The sequence below is a fragment of the Stigmatopora argus genome, chromosome 2 (assembly GCF_051989625.1).
Source record: "Stigmatopora argus isolate UIUO_Sarg chromosome 2, RoL_Sarg_1.0, whole genome shotgun sequence".
NCBI lineage: Eukaryota > Metazoa > Chordata > Actinopteri > Syngnathiformes > Syngnathidae > Stigmatopora > Stigmatopora argus.
This window is the reverse complement of record NC_135388.1, coordinates 23,837,367-23,865,092: the sequence shown is the minus strand read 5'-3', so window position 1 is coordinate 23,865,092 and position 27,726 is coordinate 23,837,367. Positions and strand designations below refer to the sequence as shown.

Genomic DNA, 27,726 nt, shown 5'->3' with positions numbered 1-27,726 from the left:
AATAACCCAAATGGTGGCGCGAGTGGTTAGCCCATCGGCCTCACAGCTCTCAAAACTTTTGGCCATGACTGTACATAACTGCTGAGCTTTGACAACGGCCCGAAAAAAAGGTAGATCGCTCGAGGTTGGCTCCTTGAAAAGTGGATCTTGGAGCAAAAAGGTTTGAGCACCCGTAGACTACAACCGTTGTGAGGATAAGGGGAATACAAAATTAATCACATCTCAACATCTCATCTTGGATAGCCTAAATTGAATCCCGAATTCACCATCGTTTGTAAAATGGAGTGTTTGCTCAAGTTCACCATATTGCGGTGCTATCATTTGTTCGTCCAATATGCAAAATTGTATTTAATTCTTGGGTCACCCTTCACTAGATTGTGTGTTCTCAACTTTTACCATACCAGCAGTATGATGGTCAGGAATCCATCAAATATGTTGTTTCTGTAGGAAAAGTATCCTCTCCAGCTCAAGGCAAATATCTTCACACACATTTCAAACAGGTAGTAGATGATGAAACACATGTTGATTATCTATCATGAAATAAATATAATTGTAATATAACTAGTCATAAAATAATTGTACAAGCTGATATTTCAAATAAATCACCTCCATGATATGGTTATCTCTCTCAGCCACAGACTTTTCTGAATTCAGTACCAACACAGTCTAGATCACAAACACAGAAACAATTTGAAAAAATACAGCAGTTGTGATAGCTTTGCACTAATATATAACTGTTAATATATCCATAACAGCACCAGACAACGGAGCCAACTTGCACAAGTGCGTGCTTCTTTATTTCAACTCTCAGACCACCTCAAAAACTGTCAACGGCCACTAGGTGGCGGTGGTTAAACACACCTGTATAACCTGATGCAACTAAACAGTTATAGTATCAATATACTACAGCAGTCATGCCCAACAGTGACTACTTCGGGGATGTGAAAGTCCACAAAAGGACACAAAAGGACAAATTTGCTACAAGCCAAAGGGCCAGACTGATTCAATGTTTATTCAAACATATTGAAATGATTGTCACATAGTCTATTGTAGCGATAGACTGATTCAATGTTTATTCAAACATATTGAAATGATTGTCACATAGTCTATTGTAGCGATCCACAAGCTTTTTCTCACTGCGGACCGGTAAAGCTCTTTCTATTTTCTTGCGGACCGGCAAATGGGGAGGGCGACGACTTAAGACAAAAAAAGTCCCAAGCATGGTAGCAATTATTTATTATTATTATTAAAACAACTTTTCTCATTTCAAGTAGGAGGGTGAGATTGAAAACGTTAATATTTTTTACTCTGACGGACCGGCACTAGGTAGCTTGACGACCGGTACCGGTCCATGGACCGGTGGTTGGGGACTACTGGTCTATTGAACCTAACATTACATACCTTTTTTAATAAATAAATAATCCAGTATTTCAATGCCTTACGTGAAAACATTTTTCAACACAGACAAAAAAACAAATAAAAATCATGTTCTCTGCGTTAAATGAATAAAGCAATATTGTTTTTGAAAAACAAAAAATGAATTCAATACTTTTATTGTCATTATACAAATACAGAAATATACCTTGAGATACGAGCATAATGCATTCCGGGATCGAGCTTGTATGCCAATTTACTCATATCTCAAATCAATTTTTCCCATGGAAATGAACTAAATACAAATTAATCCGTACTTAACCTGTGAGAAAACACACCAAAAACAGTATATAACAATGGAAAACATTTTTATTTGTTCTAATTCATCACCTACTCACAATGTAACAAATACCTATCTAGACATTATCAATAATAAAATGTGCCATTATTCAGTACAGACAGACGGTAGCGCGGAGTGTGCAGGCGAGAGAGAGACAGGAGAGACTTGACGGCAACGCGCGCGTAACATAACATAAACTTTAAATTTAACTTTAGTTAACTTAGATTACTATACACACTTAAAAATAACTTAATAGTAAGATAACTAAGGCAAAGATGTTAATGTTAATTCCATCGCATCTTTCAAATCGGAAATTCCTGGCTTCTCCATGCCTCAGAACCGAGTTTTTTTTTTAAATTGTCAAACCAGCCACGACTCGCTTTGAAGGGTTTCTCTGGTGTCTTTTCAGATGTTTGCTTTGCTTTCAAGTCCATGTAGATTTCGCTGGCTTTTTCGGAGATTATTGACTCGGTCACGCTATGTCTCGTAAAAAATAATGCAACCTGTATGGCCGGTGCTCGTAGATATTTTTACGCGAGGGAGATGCGGCGAGAAAGACAGAGCGATGCTGTTCTCATAACCAGCCTCTCACATACTCGGCCACCCGGACGGCCACATTGGGAACCATCTGGTATGCTCGTATCTCAAATTTGTCTCGTATCTCAAGTCAAAAATTTGCTCGGAATTTTTCTCGAGTCTCAGATTTCTCGTAATTTGGGACACTCGTATGTCCAGGTATTACTGTAAAATGAAATTTATGTTCGTTAATGTCAAATATCAAAATGCATCCCTCAAATAAAAAAAAACTATTGTAGAAACAAATGTTAAGAGTTTAACTAAATTAAAAACTAAAAGTACATTAATGCTCTCTGATGGTCACTAGTCTGAGGATTAGTAACTACTTGGTAGTGTCTCATCTTTTGTACAGATTCGTCAGTGTTCGGGGTCAGGCTCTGAGCTAGGGAAATCCACAGGATTGACATCATTGAGACAGCTCCTGTGCGATGTTTTCTTTAGCCTCATCAAAGAAAACTGTTGTTCACACATCTATGTGCTGCCAAACATAGAAAGTGTCTTTGCAGCTTGGATGCGGAGCTGGGGATGAAACGTGCAAACTGAGCAGCACCCACTTGCTCATATTTTTCCTTCTGTGTGTCATTGCACTGGAGCTCTATTTGTAGTTTTGGTGGTGCCAAAATCGGCATCGAAAGTCTATGGCCAGAGTCTTGACTTTATCAGCAAACCATACACTCAGGAACACAGCAGTAGAGAGCTTCTCTTTCTAGTTCAGCAGCTGAAAAAATGGCTCAAATTTTCTTCCCGCATCTGTATCTCCCGCAGACTCAGCGTAGTTTAAACCACCTTCACTGTACCGTATGTACATATCAGAGATGACGCGCCCATGTCCCTGCAGCTGCAGGTTCATCACATTCAGATGGCTCCTAATCTCGCACATTTTACACAGAAACATTTGGATTACCCACTGCACCTCTCTGTGATAGGGAAAGTCACCATACTCCATATCTAACTTGCCCAAAAATGCTTTGATGAACCAGTGAGGAACCAGGATGCTGGGATGAAGTTTACCGCTCGCGTTAAAGTGCTTCTGTTATGTTCAGGCTGGAGTCCACTCCACGGATGAAAATTGACAGATGGGAATGTCAGTTGTGTCGATGCTCTACAACTTGGGTGGCCAACTCCGGTCCTCGAGAGCCGCTATCCGGTCTCTTTCCCATATCTCCCTCCACCAACACACCTACCGTAATTACTCGAATATAACACGCAGATTTTTGCTATATAATTAATTCCAATAGTTGGGGGTGCGTGTTATAATCAAAAACTTTTTTTTTTTTTTTTTTTTTAAATTTTTTTTTTCTTTTTGTGTCTTGTTACATGGCCCTTAGCCTGGTGCTTTTTCTTGCCAAATAAATTGAATTGAAATTGAATTGAATAAAATAAATTACAAATTTTCGATCGAAAAAAGCATTGTCAAACTCACTTTGACGCACGGATTTTACGTCATCTCGTAGAGCCGACGCACGGATTTTACGTCATCTCGTAAAGCCGAGACCACCACTGCCCCCCTCTAGCCTCGTACCCGTCTCAGTTCACCCTCTCTCAGTTCAGTGTTATAATCAATAACTAAAATAAATTACAAATTTTCGATCGAAAAAAGCATTGTCAAACTCACTTTGACGCACGGATTTTACGTCATCTCGTAAAGCCAATCGGATGATGTGTTGTGGGAGGAAGAGGAAGTGGATGAAGGAAGCGTGGACGTTGATAGGATTCTCAACGAAGAGATGTATGAGAGGACAGACAAAGAGAGAGAGGAACTCTTCATTTGAAGGATTCTAATGAATAAATTTGTTTGAACAAAACAATCGTGAAACGAAGAAAAAAAGGTAAGATTTCTGATTTTCGTCAGCGGGAAATTTTAGGTGCGCACTATTCGAGTACTGCGTTTTTCCAGATTTTTTTGGCCCAGAATTACCTGCGTGTTATTTTCGAGTGCGCGTTATATTCGAGTAATTACGGTAAATCAAATAATCAGGATCGGTATCAAGCTTCTGGACAGCTTGCTGATGAGTTGATAATTTCATTCAGGTGTGCTAGAGGAGGGAAATATGGAAAACACACCGGATAGCGGCTCTCGAGGACCTGAGTTGCCACCCCTGCTCGACAACAAGGTAATATGCGATGAAATCTTTTTTCCTTTCCCACAAGCTGTTTTTTAAGATTGGTGGAAAACTGGTCTACACGTTCAGCAACCGTGTTTCTGCTCAGGCTGACATTTGAAAATAGTTGCCTTTTGTCTGGGTGCACTGCGTCACAGAACTTTCAGCATACAGTTTTTTATAAATTCTCCCTTTGGAAATGGCCGGGCTAATTTTGCGACCTTTTCTGCCACAATAAAACTGGCCTTGACAGCAGCTTCGCTTTGTGAATGACCATTTGAGAACAGAGACTGCTGGGCTTTAGGACCTCGTTTTAATTCGTCCACTTTCTTTAGCTTTTGTTCCATGTCCATATTATTTTCGTTATCTGTGTTTCTTAGAAGTATTTGCCTTCTTAGTCCTTCATGACTGCCACACTTTCTCCACACAGAAGACACAGGTTTGTCTTTCACCTCTGTGAACATGTACTGTGTCTCCCACCTGGCTTGAAAGACCCCGTGCTACACGTCCAACCTTCCGTTCAGCCATTTTTAGGGAGGGGGTATTTGGCATCTGCTTTGACTGCTGAGTTGATGAATAATGAGACCCTTGTATTATGGGTAATGAGGTATAATACCTGTCAACTCATTTTTTTCCCCGTATTTTATACGTTTTTTGATCATTTCAAATTGTGTACGCCGAATGACAACTTTTGTACTGGATATTTTTTAAGTGAATTTTTTGAAAACCGATCTCGTTTTACCCATTTTGGCTCTACTCCGGATCGTCTCGGTCACTGGTAGCAGACGAAAACGTAATCGTCGACTGCCAATAGTCATGCTTTAAGCATGATATGCGCACGGGCATTCCCCTTTCACACATCCGCTTTTTCACCGACAGCAAGCAATATACCCAGACAGTCAAGCTGTCAGCGTCATAAAGTGACATCTACAGAATCTTGAATTTAGTGCATACTGATTGGGCACCCTCTCCACTTTGGGGAACATTTGAGACTTTTAAGTGTGACCTATGTGAGTAAATATGGGCTGCGTTGCATTTGTAAGTTTTTTTTAATCGCTTAATAAGGGGAATTGCAATCATTAATAAGGGGAGCAATTGGCCGAGGTTGACAGGTATGAGGTATTGGTGCGTGCAAAACACCAGTGGGCGGCTACGGCCAGAGGGCCGGATCTAATACTAATCAAATATCACCCCGGGAGCCATAGTTAATTCATTCTCGGTCCTGATCTGGCTAGCGGGCCTTGACTTTGACATATGTGCTCTACTTCTTTCTTTCTTTTTAAATACAGGCACCAAACTTGTTTCCTGTATGTAGGGCCACTTGTATAATGTCTATTAAATCATTTTCTAAAGTCTAGCTCAAATGATAATGCACAATGTTTGCTTCTACCATTGTTTTTACTATTAGCAGCCCAAATGTGCTTTTGTTTATGGAGTTGAATATAAAAAGAATCCTAAAATGTTGCAGAACTAGTCCAGTTTAAGATATAACATGCCAACCTGACATGGAAAATAAGAGTTTCCTGATGTGAAAATTTGGGTTTTAGAATAAATTGTTCATTTTTTTAATTCTCTGTTGGATCACTTATTCAACATTTCTATTCTTCGAAAAGTGAACTTAAATTTGGAAGGCAATATATACAGTTGTGGTCAAAAGTTGACATACACTTGTGAAGAACATAATGTCATGGCTCTCTTGAGTTTCCAGTTATTTCTACAACTCTCATTTTTCTCTGATAGAGTGATAGGAACAGATACTTCTTTGTCACAAAAAACATTCATGAAGTTTGGTTCTTTTATGACTTTATTATGGGTGAACAGAAAAAAGTGATCAAATCTGCTGGGTCCAAACTATACATACAGCAGCGCTAATATTTGGTAACATGTCCCTTGGCCATTTTCACTTCAATTAGGCGCTTTTGGTAGCCATCCACAAGCTTCTGGTTGAATTTTTGACCATTCCTCTTGACAGAATTGGTGCAGTTCAGTTAAATTTGATGGCTTTCTGACATGGACTTGTTTCTTCAGCATTGTCCATGAGTTCTCAATGGGGTTTAAGTCAGGACTTTGGGAAGGCCATTCGAAAACCTTAATTCTGGCCTGATTTAGCCATTCCATTACCACTTTTGATGTGTGCTTGGGGTCATTGTCCTGTTGGAACACCCGACTGCCCCCAAGACCCAGTCTTTGGGCTGATGACTTTAGGTTATCTTGAAGAATTTGAAGGTAATAGTCCTTCTTCATTATCCCATTTACTCTCTGTAAAGCACCAGTTCCATTGGTAGCAAAACAGACCCACAGCATAATACTACCACCGTGCTTGACGGTAGGCATGGTGTACTTGGGGTTAAAGGCCTCACCTTTTCTCCTCCAAACATATTGCTTGGCATTGTGGCCAAAAAGCTCGATTTTTGTTTCGTCTGACCACAGAACTTTCCTCCAGAAGGTCTTATCTTTGTCCATGTGATCAGCAGCAAACTACAGTCGAGCCTTAAGGTGCTGCTTTTGGAGCAAGGGCTTCCTGCTTGCACGGCAGCCTCTCAGTCCATGGAGATGCAAAACAGGCTTGACTGTGGACACTGACACCTGTGTTCCAGCAGCTTCTAATTCTTGGCAGATCTGCTTTTTGGTGATTCTTGGTTGAATCTTCACCCTTCTGACCAATTTTCTTTCAGCAGCAGGTGATAGCTTGCGTTTTCTTCCTGATCGTGGCAGTGACAAAACAGTGCCATGCACTTTATACTTACAAACAATTGTTTGCACTGTTGCTCTTGGGAGCTGCAGCTGCTTTGAAATGGCTCCAAGTGACTTTCATGAGTTGTTCAAGTTAAGGATTCACTTTTTCAGATCCATGCTGAGCTACTTTGACTTTCCCATTGTAGCGTTTGTGGGCGTTTGCATCCAATGAGCCTTATTTAAATGGCCTCAGAGAAATCACCAGCTGTAGTCACTCATAATCACTCACAAGAAGTTAAGACGCCATGCTATGAAGCTCATTTCACTGACACAACTTTCTAAGTCACCAACATTGCTAATTCGTGTTGCTGTATGCATATTTTTGACCCAGCAGATTTGATCACTTTTTCTGTTAACCCATAATAAAGTCATAGAAGAACCAAACTTCATGAATGTTTTTTTTGTGACAAAGAAGTATCTGTTCCAATCTATCAGAGAAAAATCAGAGTTGTAGAAATAACTGGAAACTCAAGAGAGCCATGACATTATGTTCTTCACAAGTGTATGTAAACTTTTGACTACAACTGTATCAGTAACACCCGTCACATGGTGATAGGACTTTGAATGGCTATGTTTATTTAGAAGCTGTGCCATGTATATTCTGAGAGTAAAAAAATTGGGACCCTAGGTATTTTATGCTGGAATGATTGACAGACAAATGAAAAAGGTGAAACACGTAGCTTCAAGCTCATCGAAACATTCATTCCTACATTTTCTCTTACCGGTTATCCTCACAAGGATCGCATGGGTGCTGGAGCATATCCCAGCCAACTAGGGGCAGCAAGCAGGGGACACCCTGAGTTGGTTGCCAGTCAATTGCAGGGTACAAGGAGACAGACAATCATTCACACTGACACTCATACCTAGGGTCAATTTTGAGTGTTCAACCAGCCTGGGATGCATGTTTTGGGGATGTGGGAGAAAACGAGTGTTGGGTTTATTCTGGGATGTTACTATGTTCATTAAGCATTTTAATAGGTAATGAAGCTATAAATTAATTTGTGCTTTATGTTGGGACCAAGTAAGCACGAGGACACTTTCCCCCACAGCTGCTTTCGAGGCCAGTTAATTGTTTTCAGGACTATTAACTGAACAGGACGAGGCTGTTGATCTGAGTTGGCAATGAAGATCTACAAGGGACTCTTAAATTGCTTTGAGTTGGATTCCGGCAGATGGCGATAATCGCATTATTGTTTAAAAATACGGTCGCTCTGTTTACCTTATAAAGAAATTATTATGCTTATTCTGCAAATTCTTACGCAGTTGTTTTGGTTTCCGATCCGCTCGGGTCACATTGTATGCTTACTTGTGCAAATTCTTATGCAGGTGTTTTTGGTTTCGATCTAATATGAGATTGTTGTGGCAGTTGTTTTTTGACCTTAATGGTGTTGTTCGGTTAGCTTATGCAATTGTTTGAATCAGATTACATTAAATGTTTTGAGTATGGCGTGACTAAATGGACAGAGGAGGATGCCGTTTTTTCAGAATCCTCTTGGACGAAGGCGAGTTGGGAGTGATTTTCCTTGCAAGTTGTAGCCAGTGTATGTTTAAAGATGTCTCCCAGTTTTGATTAAAGTGTACTAATGATAAACCTATCAATGAGAGTACCCAAAGATAACCCATGCGGGCCTGGGGGACCTTCAAACTCCACACAGGAAGGTGGGAATCCACTGAGCCATTCAGAGTTCATAAAATGGTTATGATATTCATAATCCTCAAATTCACTTACACAGATACACACCACATGAGCCAATGCCACTGCATTGCCAAATATTGTAAAAATGCAGTGACTGAAGATGATCTGCAGCTTCTGCAACCCGACAGAGTTATAATGTGGTAAGGAAGGGTGCTGCAAAGGAAACAGGTCTATTAATATTTTTCAACTATCAAGTAACATAGATGTTCCTTTTAATATTCATACTTCTTCATACTACCTCTTTGATGCGGTCTTTTTCAAGTTCATCAAATAATTGTCTGAACTGCTCTCTATTCATAAAACCATCAGTTTCATACTGACGTGTCTCCTGCAATAAATAAAAAGCACAAGTTTGAAAGGTTGCATTAGTATATTTTCATTTTTATGTAATAAATGTTGTAAACTAAATTGTGTCATTCAATTCTCAATGTCACGTGCACCTTTTTAAAATAAATAAATAAACATTGTAAAACCTATTTCTACTTTGAATCAGATATACAATACAGCAGTGGCGGGCGGTGCATTTCACACCTGGGCCTTCAATAGTGCTACGTGTGAATCAATCCAACCCTCAATAAGTATTTTATGTCTATAAAACCTTTAATGCAGCTACAGCTGCGACACATATAAAAATAATCAATAATAACCTCAAATATTTAAATATTATTTCAGAAAATAGACAGTTTACTCAACAAAAATTATTTTTATTTATACACAAAATCCATCCTCCTTTCTTTCCTCAAGAAGATTTCAATTACTCTGTCGTACAGATTACACGTGCGTTTTAGGTCCATCAAGAAGTTCCTTTCTATGGCCATCAAAGCTAATGCTGAAAGTCTAGTCTGTCCTGTTGTATTTCTGGCATAAGTTTTGAGTCTATTTAGGGCTGAAAACGTCCGTTCAACCGAAGCAGTGGACACGGGGATGGTCACTGCCAAACACACTAATGTGTACAGCTGCCCCATGCTCTCACTCAGATTTTTCTGCTGAAGGAAGTCAAGGAGATCAGTGGGAGATTTTCCTGCAAAATCATCCATGGCATACATAACTATCAGTTCTGTTCTTAGCCGAGGCAGATCGAAAAGTGTTCCGTGGCTCTGCGTTAAAGTGGAGAAGGCTGCATGTGGGAAAGTTTCCTGGTATTCCTGAAACATCTGCGAGTCGAGGAGTGAGAGAAGCATCAGTCTTTCGTGGTCTTGAAATCTGGTCCGTGTCTGGCAAATAATATTGTCCAGAATCCTGTTGTGAAGTTGTTGGTAGTGCACGCGAGAATTTTGCGCTTGACCTCTTCGTGCGCTTGGAGCACCCGCACTGCGTTCGGTGGCATCGTAGATTTCCTCATATCGGCTCCTCTCGCGTTCAACTGTGCCACAAAACTCCTTTACTTTTGCAAGACAAAACTGTACATCCAGTTTGTGGTTCTGTAGTATTGAAAAAAGCACGTCTGAATGCTCAAAAATGCCATTAAATGTGTGAAGCAAAAAACTAAATTCAAAATCATCCAGACGTGCTTTAAATCCATCAGCACACCGCACAGACTCCTCGTCGTACTTGTCATGATGCTCCAGGATGTGATGAAACAGTTCCTTTAGAGCAGCTCTCTTCTCAAATACTGTATTGACCACCCTGGATGCGTACTGCCACCGTGTTGGTGCCACACGGGGCAGACGCCGCTGGCAGATTTCGTCCAGCAGCTGTGTGCGTCGAGGCGATCTCGAAAAAATGCAGCAAATCCATTCAGGTGAGCAAAAAATATCTTGCATTCTTTAAGCTTTGAGGCCCCCTGAGTCAGTACTAAATTGAGCCGATGGGCATAGCAGTGTATGAATAAAGCTAACGGTGCTCTCTCCTTAACTTTAGCCTGCACCCCATTTAATCCAGAAGATATGACCGCTGCACCGTCATAACACTGTGCCACAAATTTACCCAGACATTCATTTTCCACCAAAAATTGAATGAGACCTGCAATGTCATCGGCTCGCTTCCCACTGGTAACATTTTCAAATCTGACGAACCGCTCCTTGACACCTTTGCCCGTGACGTAACGCAGAACCAGTGCGAGCTGCGCTGCGTTACTCGCGTCTGTCGTCTCATCCAACATTACAGAGACAAACTGTACTTTTTTTATTTCGGTTCTGATCTCTTCATCCATCACTTGAGCAATAGCAGTGATCAGGTCGTTTTGTATTCTGCCCGACGTGCCACTAAATACTTAACTAGTGGACAGGTGGTAATGTAAATCTGGGTTTTTCTCAGCAAAAAGAGAAAGAAGTTCCACATAATTTCCTTTGTTTGAGGAGGCAGCGCTTTCATTGTGTCACCGAAATGAAAGTTCCTGCTTGCCCAAAAAAATGACGCAGTCTATCAAACTTTTTAAGATTTCCCTATTTTTCTTTCCCTTTGCGTTGTGGCGCTCCGTTTCCCTGCGCACTTGCTCGTTTAATTGTAACTCCACTCGAGTATCTCCAAAAGTTTTGGAGCGGACCGTTGCTTGTAAACAAGACAAATTTATAAATCCAGTGTTGCTCCAAACACCATGTCGATCGGTGGCAAATAACAAGCACTCCCAGCAATATAATTTGCTGTGTTCATCGGAGCCCGTGAGCCAAGGATAGCGCTCGTAGTTAGCGCACTGAAAGGTCCGAACACACGCTTTTCCCGGCTGTAACAGGCTTGCTAGCTTCGGAGTTGACCGCCCTTTCTTAATGATGTCCGTTTTTTTCTGTAAAAGTCTGTGTAGAAAATGGCTTTGCCAGCAAATTTGCAACCGAATCCATTTGCTTTCCTGCGTTGGCCATTGTGCGTGGAGTTTGCTAGTCTGGCTGCCTCAATCTAGCTTTTGGCCCGTCTACTCTAGCAAGCCAATGATAGAGGGTGAAAGCAATGACATGTCCCAGCCAGCAAAATGCCCATGCCTACGAAAAATCATTGTGGGGTTGCCAATTCGAAATCTGATTGGTTAAAAGCAACAGTCTTGTTTAATCCAGCAGACCCCGCAAAACTAATTTTGAAGGCTTTGGGGCAGATCTGATCTGGCAACAAATAATGGCTGAAATGTGATTGGTTAAATGCTTCAATATGAAAACACACATCTGGAAGCAGTGCAACCAGGGGGGAAAGCAATGAAAGGAAGCTAACAGACCATTTGGAATAATAAGTATTGATGGACAAAATATAATATGATTCAGATATTTCTTAGGCCAGCAGAGAAGGCCTTGAAGGCCCTGACGGCCCGCCACTGCAATACAGACACGGTAACACTGTAACATTGAATTTGAAAACAGTTTAAATGGTCGATCAATTGCCACAATCAGTGCTGACCAAAACCATGGCATCTCTGTAGTAAGTCTGCATCTGAACTCTGGACATCACTTGCAGCACAGCATCAATTGGGACCCTCTCCCTAAAATGAAGTCAATATCAATGTTAATTTGCAATTTAAGTGGATTAGTGTTTTCATAAGTTTAACTTTAAAAACATAAAATTAAACAACGGTTGATATTTGGAATGATCATGATTCTGAACATTCGTTTTGTCTGCTATTGTCCTTCTGCACAACCTTTAAGCAGGAAACAAACATTCTCACGGGAAAGCTCAGTAAATGCTTGATGTGCATGTGTTCCATGCATAAATGTAGTGTGTGGAATCACTATGATGTTTGTAACTTTTGCAGCATTTGTGTGTGGCTTCTTGCCCTCTTAAATGAAATTCGACAGTTTTACAAGGTTAAAATGCATTGGATTTACAGTAATCCCTTCTCTTTCGCATTTGATAGGGACCAGGGCAAAAAAAAAATATGAGTGTCATCTCATCTTTCATCTTATTTTCTTCCGTTTTATCCAAAGTCGGGTTGCGAGGGCAGCAGCTTCAGCAGGGGAACCCAGACCTCCCTTTCCCCAGCCACTTGATCCAGCTCTTCCGGGAGTATCCCGGGAACAGGCTAGCTGGGAGACATAGTCTCCCCAGTGTGTTCCCCCCGTGGCCCCATCTCGGTGGGACGTGCCCGGAACACCTCCCGAGGGAGGCGTCCAGGGGGCATCCTGATCAGATGCCCGAGCCAACTCATCTGGCTCCTCTCGATCCGGAGGAGCAGCGGCTCAAGTACGAGCCCTTCCCGGATGACCGAGCTTTTCACCTTATCTCTAAGGGAGAGTCCGGACTTCCTGCAGAGGAAACTCATTTCAGGCGCATGTATCCAGGATCTTGTTCTTTCGGTCACGACCCACAGCTCGTGACTTTAGATGAGGGCTGGAACGTAGACCGACCGGTAAGATAGTGAGCTTTGCCTTTTGGCTCAGCTCCTTCTTCACCACGACGGACCGGTGCAGAGTTCGCCTCACTGCAGATGGCGCCCTGATCCGCCTGTCGATCTCCCGCTCCATTCTTCCCTCACTTGTGAACAAGACCCCAAGATACTTGAACTCCTCCACCTGGTCCCTGACCCGGAGAGGGCACACCACCTTTTTCCATGGTCTCAGATTTGGAGGTGCTGACTCTCATCCTGACCGCTTCACACTCGGTTGCGAATTGTTCCAGCGAGAGTTGGAGATCACGGCCTGATGAAGCCAACAGAACCAAATAATCTGCAAAAATCAGGGATGCAATACTGAGGCCACCAAACCGGACACCCTCAACGCCACGGCTGCGCCTAGATATTCTGTCCATAAAAGTGATGAACAGAATCGGTGATATAGGGCAGCCCTGGCGGAGTCCAACCCCCACTGGAAACGGGTCCGATTTACTGCCGACTATGCGGACCAGACTCTGATTCCAGTCATAAAGGGACCGGACCCCGCAACAGGGGTTCCGGAACCCCATACTCCCAGAGTACCCCCCACAAGATTGCCCGGGGGACAGAGTCGAACGCCTTCTTCAAGTCCACAAAGCATATGGAGACTGGTTGAGAAAAACAGACTGCTACATCAGGGATATTGTTGAATGAAGTGCAACTTGAAAAAAGGAAAAAAATGCGTATGTGTTTGCATACACATTGAATAGATATACCAAGAAGAGTTGGAGACCCATAAGCTTTGCATAATGTCCACAGTAGTTCAGCAAAGCATGTAATGATTGAATGCTTTAACTTGGTAATATGTGGTGAATCATGTGTGCAATGTTTTGCGTGTGCGCGTGTGCGCGCGTATGCGTTTGTATGTACATAGGGTCGTATGTTAATTTACCCAGAAGCATTTTCAGGATTATGACAGCTAAGGACTTGAAAGGCTGCTCGTATTCCCAGACGCCTTCTTATTATCGATGTTTGGACTGCCATCTAGATCATGAAAATGAAAGACTAATGATAAAAAATTGACATTCCCAGAACATTAACTACAAAAACATACTCGTATAATCTTTAGCATCTCTTGGCTTTTCATAGACAAGGCAGACATTGTGCACCAATTCAGTCTTCTGCCGACATTCCTGTACTACATATTTTCATCAATTTCTTGCAATAGAGTTAACTGTGCCCCTCACTGTTCTATGGTTCCATTCAGTAGTTTAACCCTTAAAGACTGTATACTCTCGTGGCAGGCTTAAATTGAGTTCTTCATCTATAATTCTTATAAAGCGTGATTTATGGGTGTGTGAGTGTGTGTGTATGTTAAGATTCTCTCGCTACGTTTGTCCAAACCGTGCAACATAGAGAGTTGACATTTTTTATGGTGGCCAGAAACGGCTGTCAGATCCAAATAGACGATGATAAATGATTGAATTTCTTCACCTTCTCTAAGTGTGTAAACTCAACTTTTATTTGTTAAAGCTGAAAGCAGAGTTGATGTATGAATCGTTGTTTTTACATGTGCCCTAAACGCACCGCGCACCTGATTGGTCGTGACGTCAGACGCTTTTCCACATCATTTACAAACGTCATTTTCGGAAGCATTTCCACCAGCGACTTTCCCGGTGCTCCCCGAAACACGTGTTTTTTCCCTGTTGTTCCAGGAAGACTCGGCGAGACACGATGCTGCTGGCCGCCCTGACCCAATTTAATTGTAAGTTAGCACACCTTTTCATGTCATTTACAAACGTCATTTTCGGAAGACTTTCCGCCAGCGAGTTTCTAGGTGCTCCCTGGAACACTTTTTTTCTGTCGTGACGGGAGTTATAAAACATCCACCCATCCATAAATCACGCTTTATCTATTCTTTAATCCTTGTAAAGCGTGATTTATGGATGGATCTGTGAGTGTGTATGTGTGTGCACCTGGAAACCACACAGGAGTGCTTCTTCTTAGTCATTTCCGCTTTAAATTAGTTGCATGAACTACACAACAGCACCGCTATTGTGCATTTTTATTTTCGTCATATTTTCACTTTGGTTTACAATGTTTTACCAAAAATAACATTGCTTAAATAGGTAAAATTTGTCAGCCTTTCTTTTTAAATTGACTGTCAGTTTTCCTTACTTTTTCATAAGAGGCATACTCCTGCTTCTGTATATATAATACATTCCTTTTTTGCATACTTTACATACGTTTGCACCGTCACTTTTCACCATCTCATCTCATTTTCTGAACCGCTTTTATCCTCATTAGGGTCGCAGGGGATGCTGGAGCTGACTCCGGGCCAGAGGCGGGGGACAGCCTGAATCGGTGGCCAGCCGGTCGCAGGTCACAAGGAGACCGACAACCATGCACACGCGTTGATGCGCTAACCACTCGCCCCACTTTTCACAAATTATGCCAAAAAAGAGGAGTTCTCATTTCGTATCAAGTTGGGAATGGACCAAAACAATTAAGTGCACAAAGATGGCAGCATTATCTTCTGCATTCCAAAGTGGTGGCGAGGCTTCGACCTCGGCGGTCATCTATAATCCTTATAAAGCGTGATTTATGGATGGGTCTGTGTGTATGTGAAGATTCTCTCGCTACGTTTGTCCAAACCGTGCAACGTAGAGTTTAAATTTTTTATGGTGGCCAGAAACGGCTGTTGGATCCTAATAGACGATGATGAATGATTGAATTTCTTCACCTTCTCTAAGTGTGTAGACTCAACTTTTATTTGTTAAAGCTGAAAGCAGAGTTGATGTATGAATCGTTGTGCCCTAAACGCACCGCGCGCCTGATTGGTCGTAACGTCAGATTACATTTCTTCACCTTCTCTAAGTGTGTAAACTCAATCTTTTATTTGTTAAACAACCGCATTTCAAAAAAGAAGAAAAATATATATTTTTTTAATAGCGCAACAATTGTCTTTTGGCCCCCCTACTTGTGATTAAATAAAGTTCTGACCAAGCAGGTTTTAAGGAAACAGTGAGGTGTTTTGTTAAGGAATAATATAATATGACTTGCAAAGGGATGTTATTTTGTGACAAGACCAGCACTTTGCTCACCAATAACAATGTCTCCCCTATTTTGGCAAAAAGTTGAACAGGGTTCACACAACTTTGTCATTGCCAAATACATGCAGTCTTTAGGCACTCTAAAGACATTTTTTCAGTTTTTCCAAAAGAGATCCAAGATGGTGGCGCGCACAGGTGCTCTTTGCTCTCCAGTTTGGTGCTTTGTTTTCTCAGTCTTATTGTTATTTACGAACATCTGCGAGGCAAACGTTTTGTACAGTCGCCAGGAATTAATTACTCTCGGTAGTAGATGCGATATATCCATCACAACAGATTACCAACAAACCTACAATATCCCTAAGGACATCTCAAGACCACCGTGATCTCTGGATAGTCAGCCCACCCAGCATGGAAAGAAAGCAAAAGCGGGGATGCTGGGCGGACCTAGCTGCTAAGCTAAGGAAACAACTGCCCAGAGCACCGCTTACGAGTATCTTCTTGACCAACGCTAGATCCATCACCCACAAAATGGACGATTTGGAACTGCAGCTTGCTACCAACAACTTTGTCAGGAAATGCAACATTATTCTCATCACGGAAACGTGGCTACACCCGCAAATCCCCGATGCCGCGGTCTCGTTAGTTATTTGTGTGTACATACACAACGACTGGTGCTGCAACAATAGGATCATTAACACTCACTGCTCTCCTGATTTAGAGCTCTTGGCAGTTCTGTGCAGGCGTTTCTATCTACCAAGGGAGCTAACGGCAGTCATTGTAATGGCTGTTTACATCCCACCGGATGCTAACGTTTGCACGGCACTTAGCCTCCTTCTAGTGACTGTAAATAAACAGCAGCTTGACCATCCATATGGAGTCCTTATTGTCGCCGGTAACTTCAAAAAAGCATGTTTAAAGACTGTTCTGTCTAAGTTTATACAGTACGTGAAGTGGCACACAAGAGGAGATAAAACTCTAGACCACGTGTGTCAAACCGATTCCGCCGAGGGCCGCAGTGGATCCTGGTCTTTGTTCCAACCGATCCAGTGCCGACATTTTAACCAATCAGGTGTCTTCTAAAATAAGTAGCACCTGACTTTAATTAACTGATTACCCTTGCAAAAGGTATCCTCTTGTTGAGTTGGAATGAAAACCTGCACCCACTGCGGCCCTTTGAGGACCGGTTTGACACCCCTGCTCTAGACCATGTTTATTCTAACATCAAACATGCCTATAGAGCCACACCCTCATCTTGCTGGATCGGACCATCTCTGCCTGTCCCTCACCCCCTCATGCACCTCACTCCGGAGGCTAACAAGGCCATAAATAAAGATAATAAAAACATGTCCTGAGGATGCCCTTTCTCAGCTGCAGGACTGTTTTTCCCGCACCATTTGGGATCTTTTTGAACACCACAACCTCCAGGACTACACGGACACTGTACTTTCCTATATCAAAAACTGTACGGACATTGTGTCTGTTAATAAACGTATCCGGGTTTTTCCTAACCAAAAACCCTGGATGACCAGTGAGACACAGGCACTCATTAAATGCAGTAACACCGCCTTCAGGTCAGGGGACAAGTTACAATACAGAGCTGCCAGAGCAGACCTGAAGAGGCATTAAAATGGCCAATGCAGCAAATACAAGGAAAAATGAGGAGCACTTCACAGAAAATAACCCAAAGAAGTTGTGGCAGGGAATATGACACATTACCAATTACAATGACAATAATAAGGTGGCTGTTAACACAAATGCCTCACTAGCCGTTTCTTTGCCCGCTTTGAGAATGACAAATCGGATTCAGTCTCAACACATCCACCACCTTGCAGCAGTACACTGAATCTTCAGGAACATGAAGTGAGACAAGTACTGCGAACTGTGGACACCAGGAAGGCTGCTGTCCCTGACGGAGTACCTAGGAAGGTGCTCAAAGCCTGTGCTGACTGGGGTTTTCACAAAGATTTTCAATTGTTCCCTGAAACAATCCATCATCCCCACCTTCCTGAAATCTGCCACCATTATCCCTGTCCCTAAAAAGCCAACCATTGACAGCCTGAATGATTACAGGACTGTTGCACTTATGCCTGTGATCATGAAGTGCTTTGAAAAGTTGGTCGCCTGCCACATCAGGGATACAAAGCCTCCCTCAGTTGACCCTCACCAGTTTGCTTGTAGAGCAAACAGGTCCACTGAGGACACCATCGGCGTAGCTCTACACACAGCACTGACCCACCTGGAGGACCAGGGGAACTATGTGAGGATGCTTTTCATTGACTATAGCTCAGCCTTCAACACTCTGGCTGACAAACTCTCCCACCTTGGACTGTCCTCTTCCATCTGCTGCTGGATTAAGAACTTCTTAACCAACCATCCACAAACTGTTAGACTTGGTCCCCACCTCTCTTCCTCCATTACACTGACCACTGGCTCCCCTCAAGGTTGTGTACTGAGTCCTCTTCTATACTCCCTGTACACATACGACTGTACACCGACCCAGCACTCTAACTCCATCATCAAATTTGCCAATGACACCACTGTAGTCGGACTTATCTCAGGTGCGATGAGTCTGCCTACAAAGATGAGGTGAACAAACTGTCTTTGTGGTGTTTGGTGAACAATCTTACACTAAACACCACGAAAACTAAAGAAATAATCCTGGACTTTCGCAAACGCAACACAGATCTGGCCCCACTCCTCAAAAAATAAAGTATGCGTAGACAGGGTCCAGTCCTTCAAATTCTTGGGGGTCCACATCACGGACAAGCTCTCCTTTTCTACCAACACCACGGCAGTGGTGAAGAAGGCCCAGAAATGACTCCATTTCCTGAGGGTACTCAGGAGGAGCAACTTGGACACTAAGCTTCTGGTAACCTTCTATAGAGCCACTGTGGAGAGCATCCTGGCATACTCCATTACAGTGTGGTACGCTGGAAGCACGGCAGCAGACAGAAAAGCCATGCAGAGAGTGATCAACACAGCCCAGAAGATCATCGGCTGCTCTCTGCCCTCACTGGATGACATTGTCAGCCCTCGCTACCTCAGCAGAACATTGTTAGGGACCCATACCACCCTGGTCACAACCTTGTTCCAGCTGCTGCCCTCTGGCAGACACTTCAGGTTTCACTAAGCACGGATAAATTGACTTCGAGACAGTTTTTTTTCCCAGAGCCATCGGGGCAGTTGCATTAGCACAACATACAATCCCTTCTGTGCAATAACAATGTGCAATATCTTAGATTGTGCAATATTTTAGACAGGCCCAGAAGAGTGGGGCGCCGGGACCGGCGCACAAGAGCGGGGCGAGCGCACAACAGCGGGGTGCCGGGTTGCGCGCACAGGTCAGGAAAGTCATCCCTCGTTGTCTTGGAGTGGTGGCTTGGCACGCCACATGCAGGAGTTGGGTGCTTGCTCCATCTCTTCCCCATCGGCAGCCTCATGGATAGAAGTTGTCGCCCCTTGCGGGAGCCTGCTGCTCTCATGATGTCCCTCAGTGAATGGCTTGTCCCGCAAGAAGTCTCTTTCCCAGAGGACTCTGAGCACCATTTCACCTGCCTATACTGTACAACTATCGCCAATGTGTGTGTATACACATTGTGCTTGTGTATACATAATAGGTGTGACTGTGAATATTAAGGTCTTCAACCGAGTATACTGGGTAAAATGTGACTAATGCACTGTTATGAGTAGTGTAAACCGTAAGCTAACTCTATAATGTACCAAACTATGAGAATGGCTGAATACTGTCATTGCTGAAGTTCTATATGTCTGATAGATGTCTCAATATGTAGCTGATATGAAGCGGTTGGTTATTACCTGTCGAGTAATATCTGCTTTCTGATCCCACTCAGCAATCTTATTGGTAAATAGTCACAGGTGCAGATCGTTTAGGTGTCAGTCTCGTCATACCTCATCTGCCGTTTAGACTATAAATTGTGTCTCCATTCTCCAATCATCTGAATTTGGAAACATATCAGGCTGCTCGTATATTAGCTGTGCCTTTGCCACCTTGGTAACCGCAACTGTAGTCATCTGCTTTGAAACAGTTTTCATTAGTATAGTTTCTTCAGAATGGGTATCACACAACAACGCAAAAGGCATACAATCATCAGAACGATTAACACAATTATTCCCATACTTGCCAAATTAGCACCCCAATACCCGTTTTGCGCTTAGCCAATCGAATGACCACACATCACGCCCCGTATTGTCAGTTACTTCCTTGCATAACTCATTAATTCTAGCCATCACTTCAGTAAATGTTCCTCCCCTTGGAATTTAAGTACAACACTGATCTCCAATCATATGACAAACTCATCCTTTTTCAGCCAAAATACAATCTAAAGCCTGACGATTCTGCAATGTCATCTTAGATGTTTCATCCAACTGTTCACCGAGCGACCAGAGGGCTTCATCTGTATAGATAATGAAACACTGCTGATTATAATATATATAATTGATCCACTCTGTATTTTTTTCGGAGTAATCCAAAGGAGTATGGACTCTAACCCTGACTTAATTTGACTTCTAGCTTTGAACTACTTGGGGATACCCCTTGGTTGTCCAATTGAATCTAAATAAACCCGAGAGTCAGGGACATATGACCTCCTAAACTTGTTCTCTCTTGTGGTGATGAGAAGTTCAGCCTCTCCCTTATACATTACTTTAACAGACATTTTCATCCTTACCAAGGTGCACAGCCCAATCCAATGTGGCAGAAGAGCATTCCGCAATATATCATTGCCGAACATCCGGTAGCTATCGGCTACAGTTGTTGTCTGTATACCCATGAATCAAAGGTGCGGTATTGTCATTGTTATGTTATGGCACGACTGATCAATTGGACCTGGATTCTCATACCATACTGGCAGTGTAACAAAGGTAGGGGCCATCTCTGCATGTGAGAACCAAGATAAAACCCAAGTTACATTAGATTTCACCGTTGTATTACCCACATTTTCTCCTTGCTGCCCCTCACTCTGAAACTCACCACTTGCAAAACACTCATAATCTGCAGTTCTATCCACTTCATATTTTGAGGTAGGGCCCTCTAGGGCCGTTGTGAGCCCATATTCGGTACACACCTTGGTGTTAGCACTTGAGGGCAGCAGATTCATCAACTGGTGTGTTTTCTTTAAGCCGTAAATAATTCTGCATTGAATAGTGCACAATGGTAATGGGAAATGTCTATTCCCTTGCTTTTCTGTGTCCACCATCCTTCTCTGCACTCCTCTGTTCTTCCGCACATGTGTTAAAACAGTTTTTGTCTGGGATCACAATAGGCAGTTTCATTGGGGCCGCCGAACATGCTATACATTGCTCACTCGTCATTTGTTTAATCGTATACCAAATCCAAATATACCAACCATTTTCCCTTGCCTGTTCCCAACCAATTACTTTCTCTGGTTCAAAACTTCTTGGCCTCTATTAAAAATAGGAACATAAACATGGTCTGAGTCATTTCCGGTGTTGTCTAAGCTATCTTATACTGTAGTTGGATCAGTCGTTGGTGCTGTTACCATCGCTGAAGTCACTACCGGAGTCATTAGGCGAATATATTTTGGTAGGCACGTCGTTTGTCCTTACAGTCGTAGCCATATTATTTGCGCATTGTTGAGGTTGCTGAGTGGCATCAGGTGTGAATCGCATAGCATTATCAGCCGGAAGTAGCTCGCATATAAGTCGCTTTTGTCTGACAAAAAAATGATGACTGAATCGAGGATACGGCTTATATGCGCATAAAAACACGATATGCACCAAACTGCAAGTTGACGACAATGACGTCACGACAAAATGGCGATACGGTCATTTATTTCAAAATAAAGAAAAGATAAACAGATAAAATGCTAAACAAAATGTATTTTGACGTCTCTGAATATAAAAAAAATAAACCGTATCTTGCATAAAACGTGAAATAACACGTTACCGTCACTGCTCGCTCGGGGCGCCGCCATCTTACCATAGTTAAACGTGCTCTGACCGTAGCGTTTACCATGTCAGCACATCACAATAGTTAAGGCTGATCAAAGGTCTTGCAGTCGATCGTTCAAATATGTACCTTGATACCTACATAATGTGTATGCTATTATTGCACCCAGAGGCTTGTTGAACACTACGTATAGCGCTATGGGCATTATTCCTGGTTGTGCTTACGTTACTTCCTTTTTTTATTTGTCCACGTGCAAACAACACCCTCCCTCTCGGAACACAGAACCGAAACGATTTGTGATTATGAAATAAAACAAAATTCTGTTTTGATTTTTTTCTTTTTATTTCTTATTTGAAAGTGACACTATTGCATGAACCATCGAAAAAAATCGAGATATTTTGACATTAGAAGCATTTTGGCCGCCACATTTTAAACTTCTGGTGAGAAAATTGTAATTTATTTCATTAAAAAGCATCAGGTTCTAATCAAGATAGACTTATTTCTTTTTCAAATTGAATAATTGACATTTTGCATTTACAAAGACAGGCATATTAACTAATGATATTGACCCTAATGATATGCTTTTGATTCATACAGTATCTCAGAAATATGTGATGATTTTTCTTAAGATTTTCCCTTCAAACTAACACATTTGTACTCCCTATTAAAAGCAAAAATGTGAAGGTGAACATTGAGAATAAGGGGGCGGCTTATACGCGAGAAATTGTAAATTTTAACAATTTTAAGGCCATTTTAAGGGTGTGGCTTATACACACAGGTGGCTTATATGCAGGTAAATAAGGTATACGCCTCATTGGCCGCATTGATAACTGTGGCCCTGTTTGATCATCAAGATCACTTAAAAGAGATATCGCGCCTTCGATTCGATTCCCTTTTGACCTGTCCATTTTTAGGCGGAAGAAATAATTCATTAACCTCCAATGTGGCTTTACCTTTACACCCACTCCCCACTGTCTGGGTTTCTCTAGTATCATTATGCTACACTGTTCTGCTCTCCAGTCTGAGGCTCTTTGGTATGGTGTAAAGCAGGGGTCCCCAAACTTTTTCCTGTGAGGGCCACATAACCTTTCCCTTCTCTGATGAGGGGCCGGTGTCAGTTTGTAACAGAAAAAGTGTGACGATCGTAGGGGAGTTTAATTTTTTTATTGTTTTCCAGAAAGCCACACATAACCAAATAACCCTTTCCAGGTTCTTTACAGAAAACAAGTCAGGAAACAAATAATAACACTTAATGAAATAAATAATAACTAAATAACCCTCTCGGAGTTCTTCACAGAAAAAACAGGAAATAAATAACACTATTTATGAAATAAATAATAACTAAATAACTCTCTCTGGGTTCTTCATAGAAAAAAAAGCCATGAAACATTAACTTTCTGTTGTGCCATGCACAATCTTAACAGATAAAAGTTCAGCTCAGTTGTCAGAGCAGAATCTCTCTCATGTCAACACTTTGCAGCACAGTGCTTGCTGGTGAATTAGGCAGTGGACTCGTAGCGGGGCGGTGAGACCCCTTTTTTCCAACTCCCGGTTCATGCGTCCCATTAGACCGCGAGTTTCGCCCACCATGCTAGGAGCCCCATCAGTTGTGATGCTAGCTAGCTTTGACCAGTCCAGGTCCACCTTCTCCATGGTTTGGCACACTGTCAAAAATATCCTCTCCCGTTGTAGTCCCTTTGAGACTTTGGATGGCTGCCAGATCCTCGCATATCTCAAAGTTTGCGCTAACTCCACGAATAAAAATGAGCAGTTGCGCTGTGTCTTGCACGTCCGTGCTTTCATCCAGTGCTAATGAAAAAAAGTCAAATTCTTTCGTCTTCTGCTGCAGCTGGGCATATACATTACTCCCGATTTCTTCAACGCGTCTGGTGATTGTACTCGCCGACAGACTTACGGCATTAAATGCATCTTTCTTCTCGGGACACACCTCCTCCGCGACAGCATCCATACATTTCTTAACAAACTCTCCGTCAGTGAGAGGCTTACCGCTGCTTGCTATCAGTTTAGCAACCCGAAAGCTGGCCCGAACGGATGCCTGGTTCAGCTGAGCTTGGCGTACAAATGTATTCTGCTGAGATAGTAGTCCACTTTTTCGCTTTGAGAGTTTGTCTGCTCGTATTTGGCCTTGCAAGCTATCATACTTGTCTTTGTGATGGGATTCATAGTGTCGGCAAAGATTGTATTCTTTGAATACCGTCACCGTCTCTTGACAGATGAGACAAACAGCCTTTTCTTTGCATTGAACAAAAAAATAATCGTTTGTCCACTCCAGGTTAAATACCCTGCATTCTGAATCAATTTTTCTCTTACCTAACTTTTTCGCCATTATTCCGTTCTCAAACAGGTTGCACAGTTTTTATATGCTTGAATAGTCCGCGATGGTCCCAGGGCTCTGCCCTCACCTGCGATCGCCCAGATGTCTCGCTAACACTGTGCTCGTGCATGCAACGGTGGACGTGCCCGCGTGCATCAAAGGGAAACACTCTACCCGCGCGTGTCACCAAAGAAGCAATGCGAAGCCTCGCTTCACTGGGATGATTTGTGGGCTCAGCAGGGGTGCAATGAACCAAACACAAGATTGAAACGTCCCAGTCTTCAAGGCCAAATAGGAAAAAAATCCGATAGCGTCTCTGGTATTGTTAAGAGGGCCGGTCCAAATGTGCCGGCGGGCCGTATCCGGACCCCAGGCCGTAGTTTGGTGACCCCTGGTGTAAAGTCTCTTCCACATAAGCACCGAGTCTCTAATAACACTGCAATCGAACGAATGTCTTCCAAACTTCCCACTTGACTTAACTTAACTTTAACAGTCCAGAGTTCAGCACCCTTCTCCACACCTCTACATGCCAGACTTGGTGGTTGTAGGGTGCACTTTTACCTCATGTTCAACCTTACTAGTCCGTCTCTTTACTGTCCCCTGAGCTGGGTCACTGATGTCGAAATCACCATCGCCTGCAGCATGCAGATCACCATCACCAGGAGTTGAATCCTTGACATATGGCTCCTCATTTGGGCTGTCCATGCCGTTCTGATTTTCGATCCCGGTGCACGGACCTTAGTACAATGGTTGAGGTGATACCACGTCGTGCTTCATTCCACCTGTAGAGCAGTAGGTGTTGCTCAGACCACCTTATACGGACCTTGTTGTCTTGCCTCGTGCCACTTTCGCCTGTATACCTTGATGTACACTTAATAGCCTGGCACCACCGAGCCACCAGTCAGTTCCCTGGATTCATGAACCCTGCTTTTCTCCTGCACATAGATAGCTCTATGTATAGCAGTTAGCCATGTTAAATTTTTTAATTTTTTAATTTTTTTCAAGATGGCACTGTCATGCGGCAGCTGGTGGCAGTAGCTCTGTCCACTCTTATTTGTTTTTCGTGTTTTACAGCCTTTCCATCCATTTTAATATTTCTTAAGACATTCCTTTTTACTTTACTTTGTACTTTTTACTTTAATGTTTTTACAACTTTCCTTGTTCTGTTAGCCTGGCTTCTTTCTGCTACTTCTTTTTTTTGGAACCATTCAGCCATACCTATGCTGTCATAAACATGGGACTAGCTGTGAACAATACACAGCAAAAGGAGCAACACCTCAATGCCGCTGGAAATTCGGAGCTGGACTAAAGTGTCGGAAGAAGAAGCGACGCTTCAGACCAACCATTTCATTATGGGATAAGATGGAAGAGCTGTCGGCGCTTACCAGGCCGGAAACTGAGTCGAGGAGTTGTACTCTGCTACTGTTGATACTTCAGCTCCAGACTACTGAGGAACTGTGCGGAAAAGCTTGAAAGAGTGACTGCATATTTTCAACCTCGGTCACAGTCTGCAGAAGTTCCCCATCTTGTGGAAGACTTCCTGTGTATGGTTCCAGTTTTATCCAACTCTACAACATCTTTTTCTTGAGTCTGTATCCATTTTTGCTACTGCAACCAAGATGGCGCCGCTCAAGTGACAGCCGGTAGCGGTAGCTCCGTCCGCTCTTGCTCGTTTTGTGTTTTTGCTGCTTTTTTTTTTATTTGACTTAATGATCCCATATACTTTGCTTTGCTTTGTTGTTCTGCGGCCTTTGCGACTGTATTGTCTAACTTGTAACTATGTGTAACTATGCCTTTCCTGTATCTGCATTCTCACCCTCTTGCTACCGTGACAATGAAATTTCCCGAATACGGGATGAATAAAGTTATCCAATCTAATCCAAAGTATTTTAGTTCATTTTGCAGCTGCTCCAGAGGGTGCCCCTTATAGGGTCCTCTCAACTGAGGTGCCGGCATGGGTCGAGCCGTAAGCATTTCATGCGGTGTTAGATGGGTAATCCTGTTAGTTTGCATGCGATAGCTCATTAGTGCAAGTGGAAGCGCATCCAACCAGGTCAGCTTTCTGCTAGCACATATTTTGCTGAGTTTTGCTTTGAGTGTCCCATTAACTCTTTCTACCATACCTTGCAATTGCGGGTGATAAACACAGCCTAACCTTAGTTTTATTCGCAATTTTTACAAAATTATTTTGCCAACTTTATGGACGAATGCCGCACCATTGTCAGAACTTATTTCAGATGGAACACCAAATCGCGGAATTACTTCTCTTAACAAGAATTTGACAACGGTTTACGAGCTTTGGTCCTTTGATGCGATTTCCTCGATCCAACGACTAAATTTGTCAATCACTACCAGCATGTACCTTTTTCTTTTTTCACTGATTTGTTCATGTCTACGAAATCTAAAACAAGATGTTTGAACGGACCTTCTGGAACAAGTATATGTCCGATTGGTGTTGCGATACCCTTCCGAACATTGTTTTGTGCAGACTTCACATTGTCCTAAAACTTCATCCACCATTGTCTGTAAGTATGGTGACCAATATCCTTGTTGCTTAATTTTTCTCACAACTTCCCCCCGTGCGCAATGATCTAAATTGTGCACATCTGAAATCGGTATTGTAAGCAATGAGACTGGTGCTACAAGCTGCTAAGCCTTGAGAGCATGGAGGCCAGCCCTGAACCACATTGTTATAGTTTGTGCTATAATGAGCTATAAGCTGTTTTCTCCGACCATTGCATGTCTCTTGCATTAGCACTGCAGACGCATACAGATTATGTCGGTTTCACATGTAAATGTAAAATGGTTTGCCGTAGTTAGGTGCAGCCAGTTCCAGAGCTGTCTGCATTTCAATCAACACAACTGTTTTCAAAAGCCCTTCGATTATTGGTCGACTGCCGTTTTCTGCCTCTGGTGGCAACGGGTACTGCGCACATCTTGGAAGATTCACATTAGGTTTAAGACTTACTCTGACGAGGTTTCCTGATTTGACCAACCCCACGTCTGTTTCGTGTTTTGACCACAAAGTTTCCGGAAAATGTTTTAGCATGCGTTGATTTGCGACATGTCATGTGGACCGACGATAACTTCCCTTGGTTTTGAGATCATATAATTTTTGCACACAATCTTTATCTTAGTCCCATCTGGGGACATGAGAATTAACGGATTCTTCATCACCTAACAAGTTACCTGTGACGCGTTTTTCATCATTGATCCCAAAGCTCTGGACATAAAACCTTCATTCACCAACAAACTTATGTGTGGCGAAGAGTTAGGTACATTATACTATGGTGCAAGAAATGGATTTGGTTCAACATTTAATGATGAGAGATTGGTTTTTGTTTCCCATTTTCCTTC

At 42.5% G+C, this 27,726-nt stretch overlaps 1 protein-coding gene and 1 long non-coding RNA gene across 8 annotated transcripts in view; one reads left to right on the top strand and one right to left on the bottom strand.

Annotated features, from left to right (window-relative positions):
• Positions 1-27,726, bottom strand: part of tpcn2 (two pore segment channel 2) — a 150,145-nt gene that overhangs the window by 59,237 nt on the left and 63,182 nt on the right. For 5 of the 7 annotated variants that reach the window (XM_077619424.1, XM_077619462.1, XM_077619415.1 and 2 more), the window contains 6 exons: positions 14,005-14,096; positions 12,146-12,227; positions 9,063-9,152; positions 8,858-8,977; positions 607-666; positions 402-530 (listed from right to left, as the gene is read on the bottom strand). In XM_077619424.1, coding sequence (XP_077475550.1) covers positions 402-530; positions 607-666; positions 8,858-8,977; positions 9,063-9,152; positions 12,146-12,227; positions 14,005-14,096 — 573 coding nt within the window. The remainder of the gene's footprint in view (positions 1-401; positions 531-606; positions 667-8,857; positions 8,978-9,062; positions 9,153-12,145; positions 12,228-14,004; positions 14,097-27,726) is intronic. The other 2 variants (XM_077619438.1, XM_077619447.1) reach the window with 2 other exon arrangements.
• LOC144088943 (uncharacterized) lies at positions 10,389-15,440 on the top strand. The gene is made up of 3 exons (XR_013304980.1): positions 10,389-10,565; positions 14,768-14,817; positions 15,360-15,440. It is a non-coding gene; the product is annotated as an uncharacterized LOC144088943 (long non-coding RNA).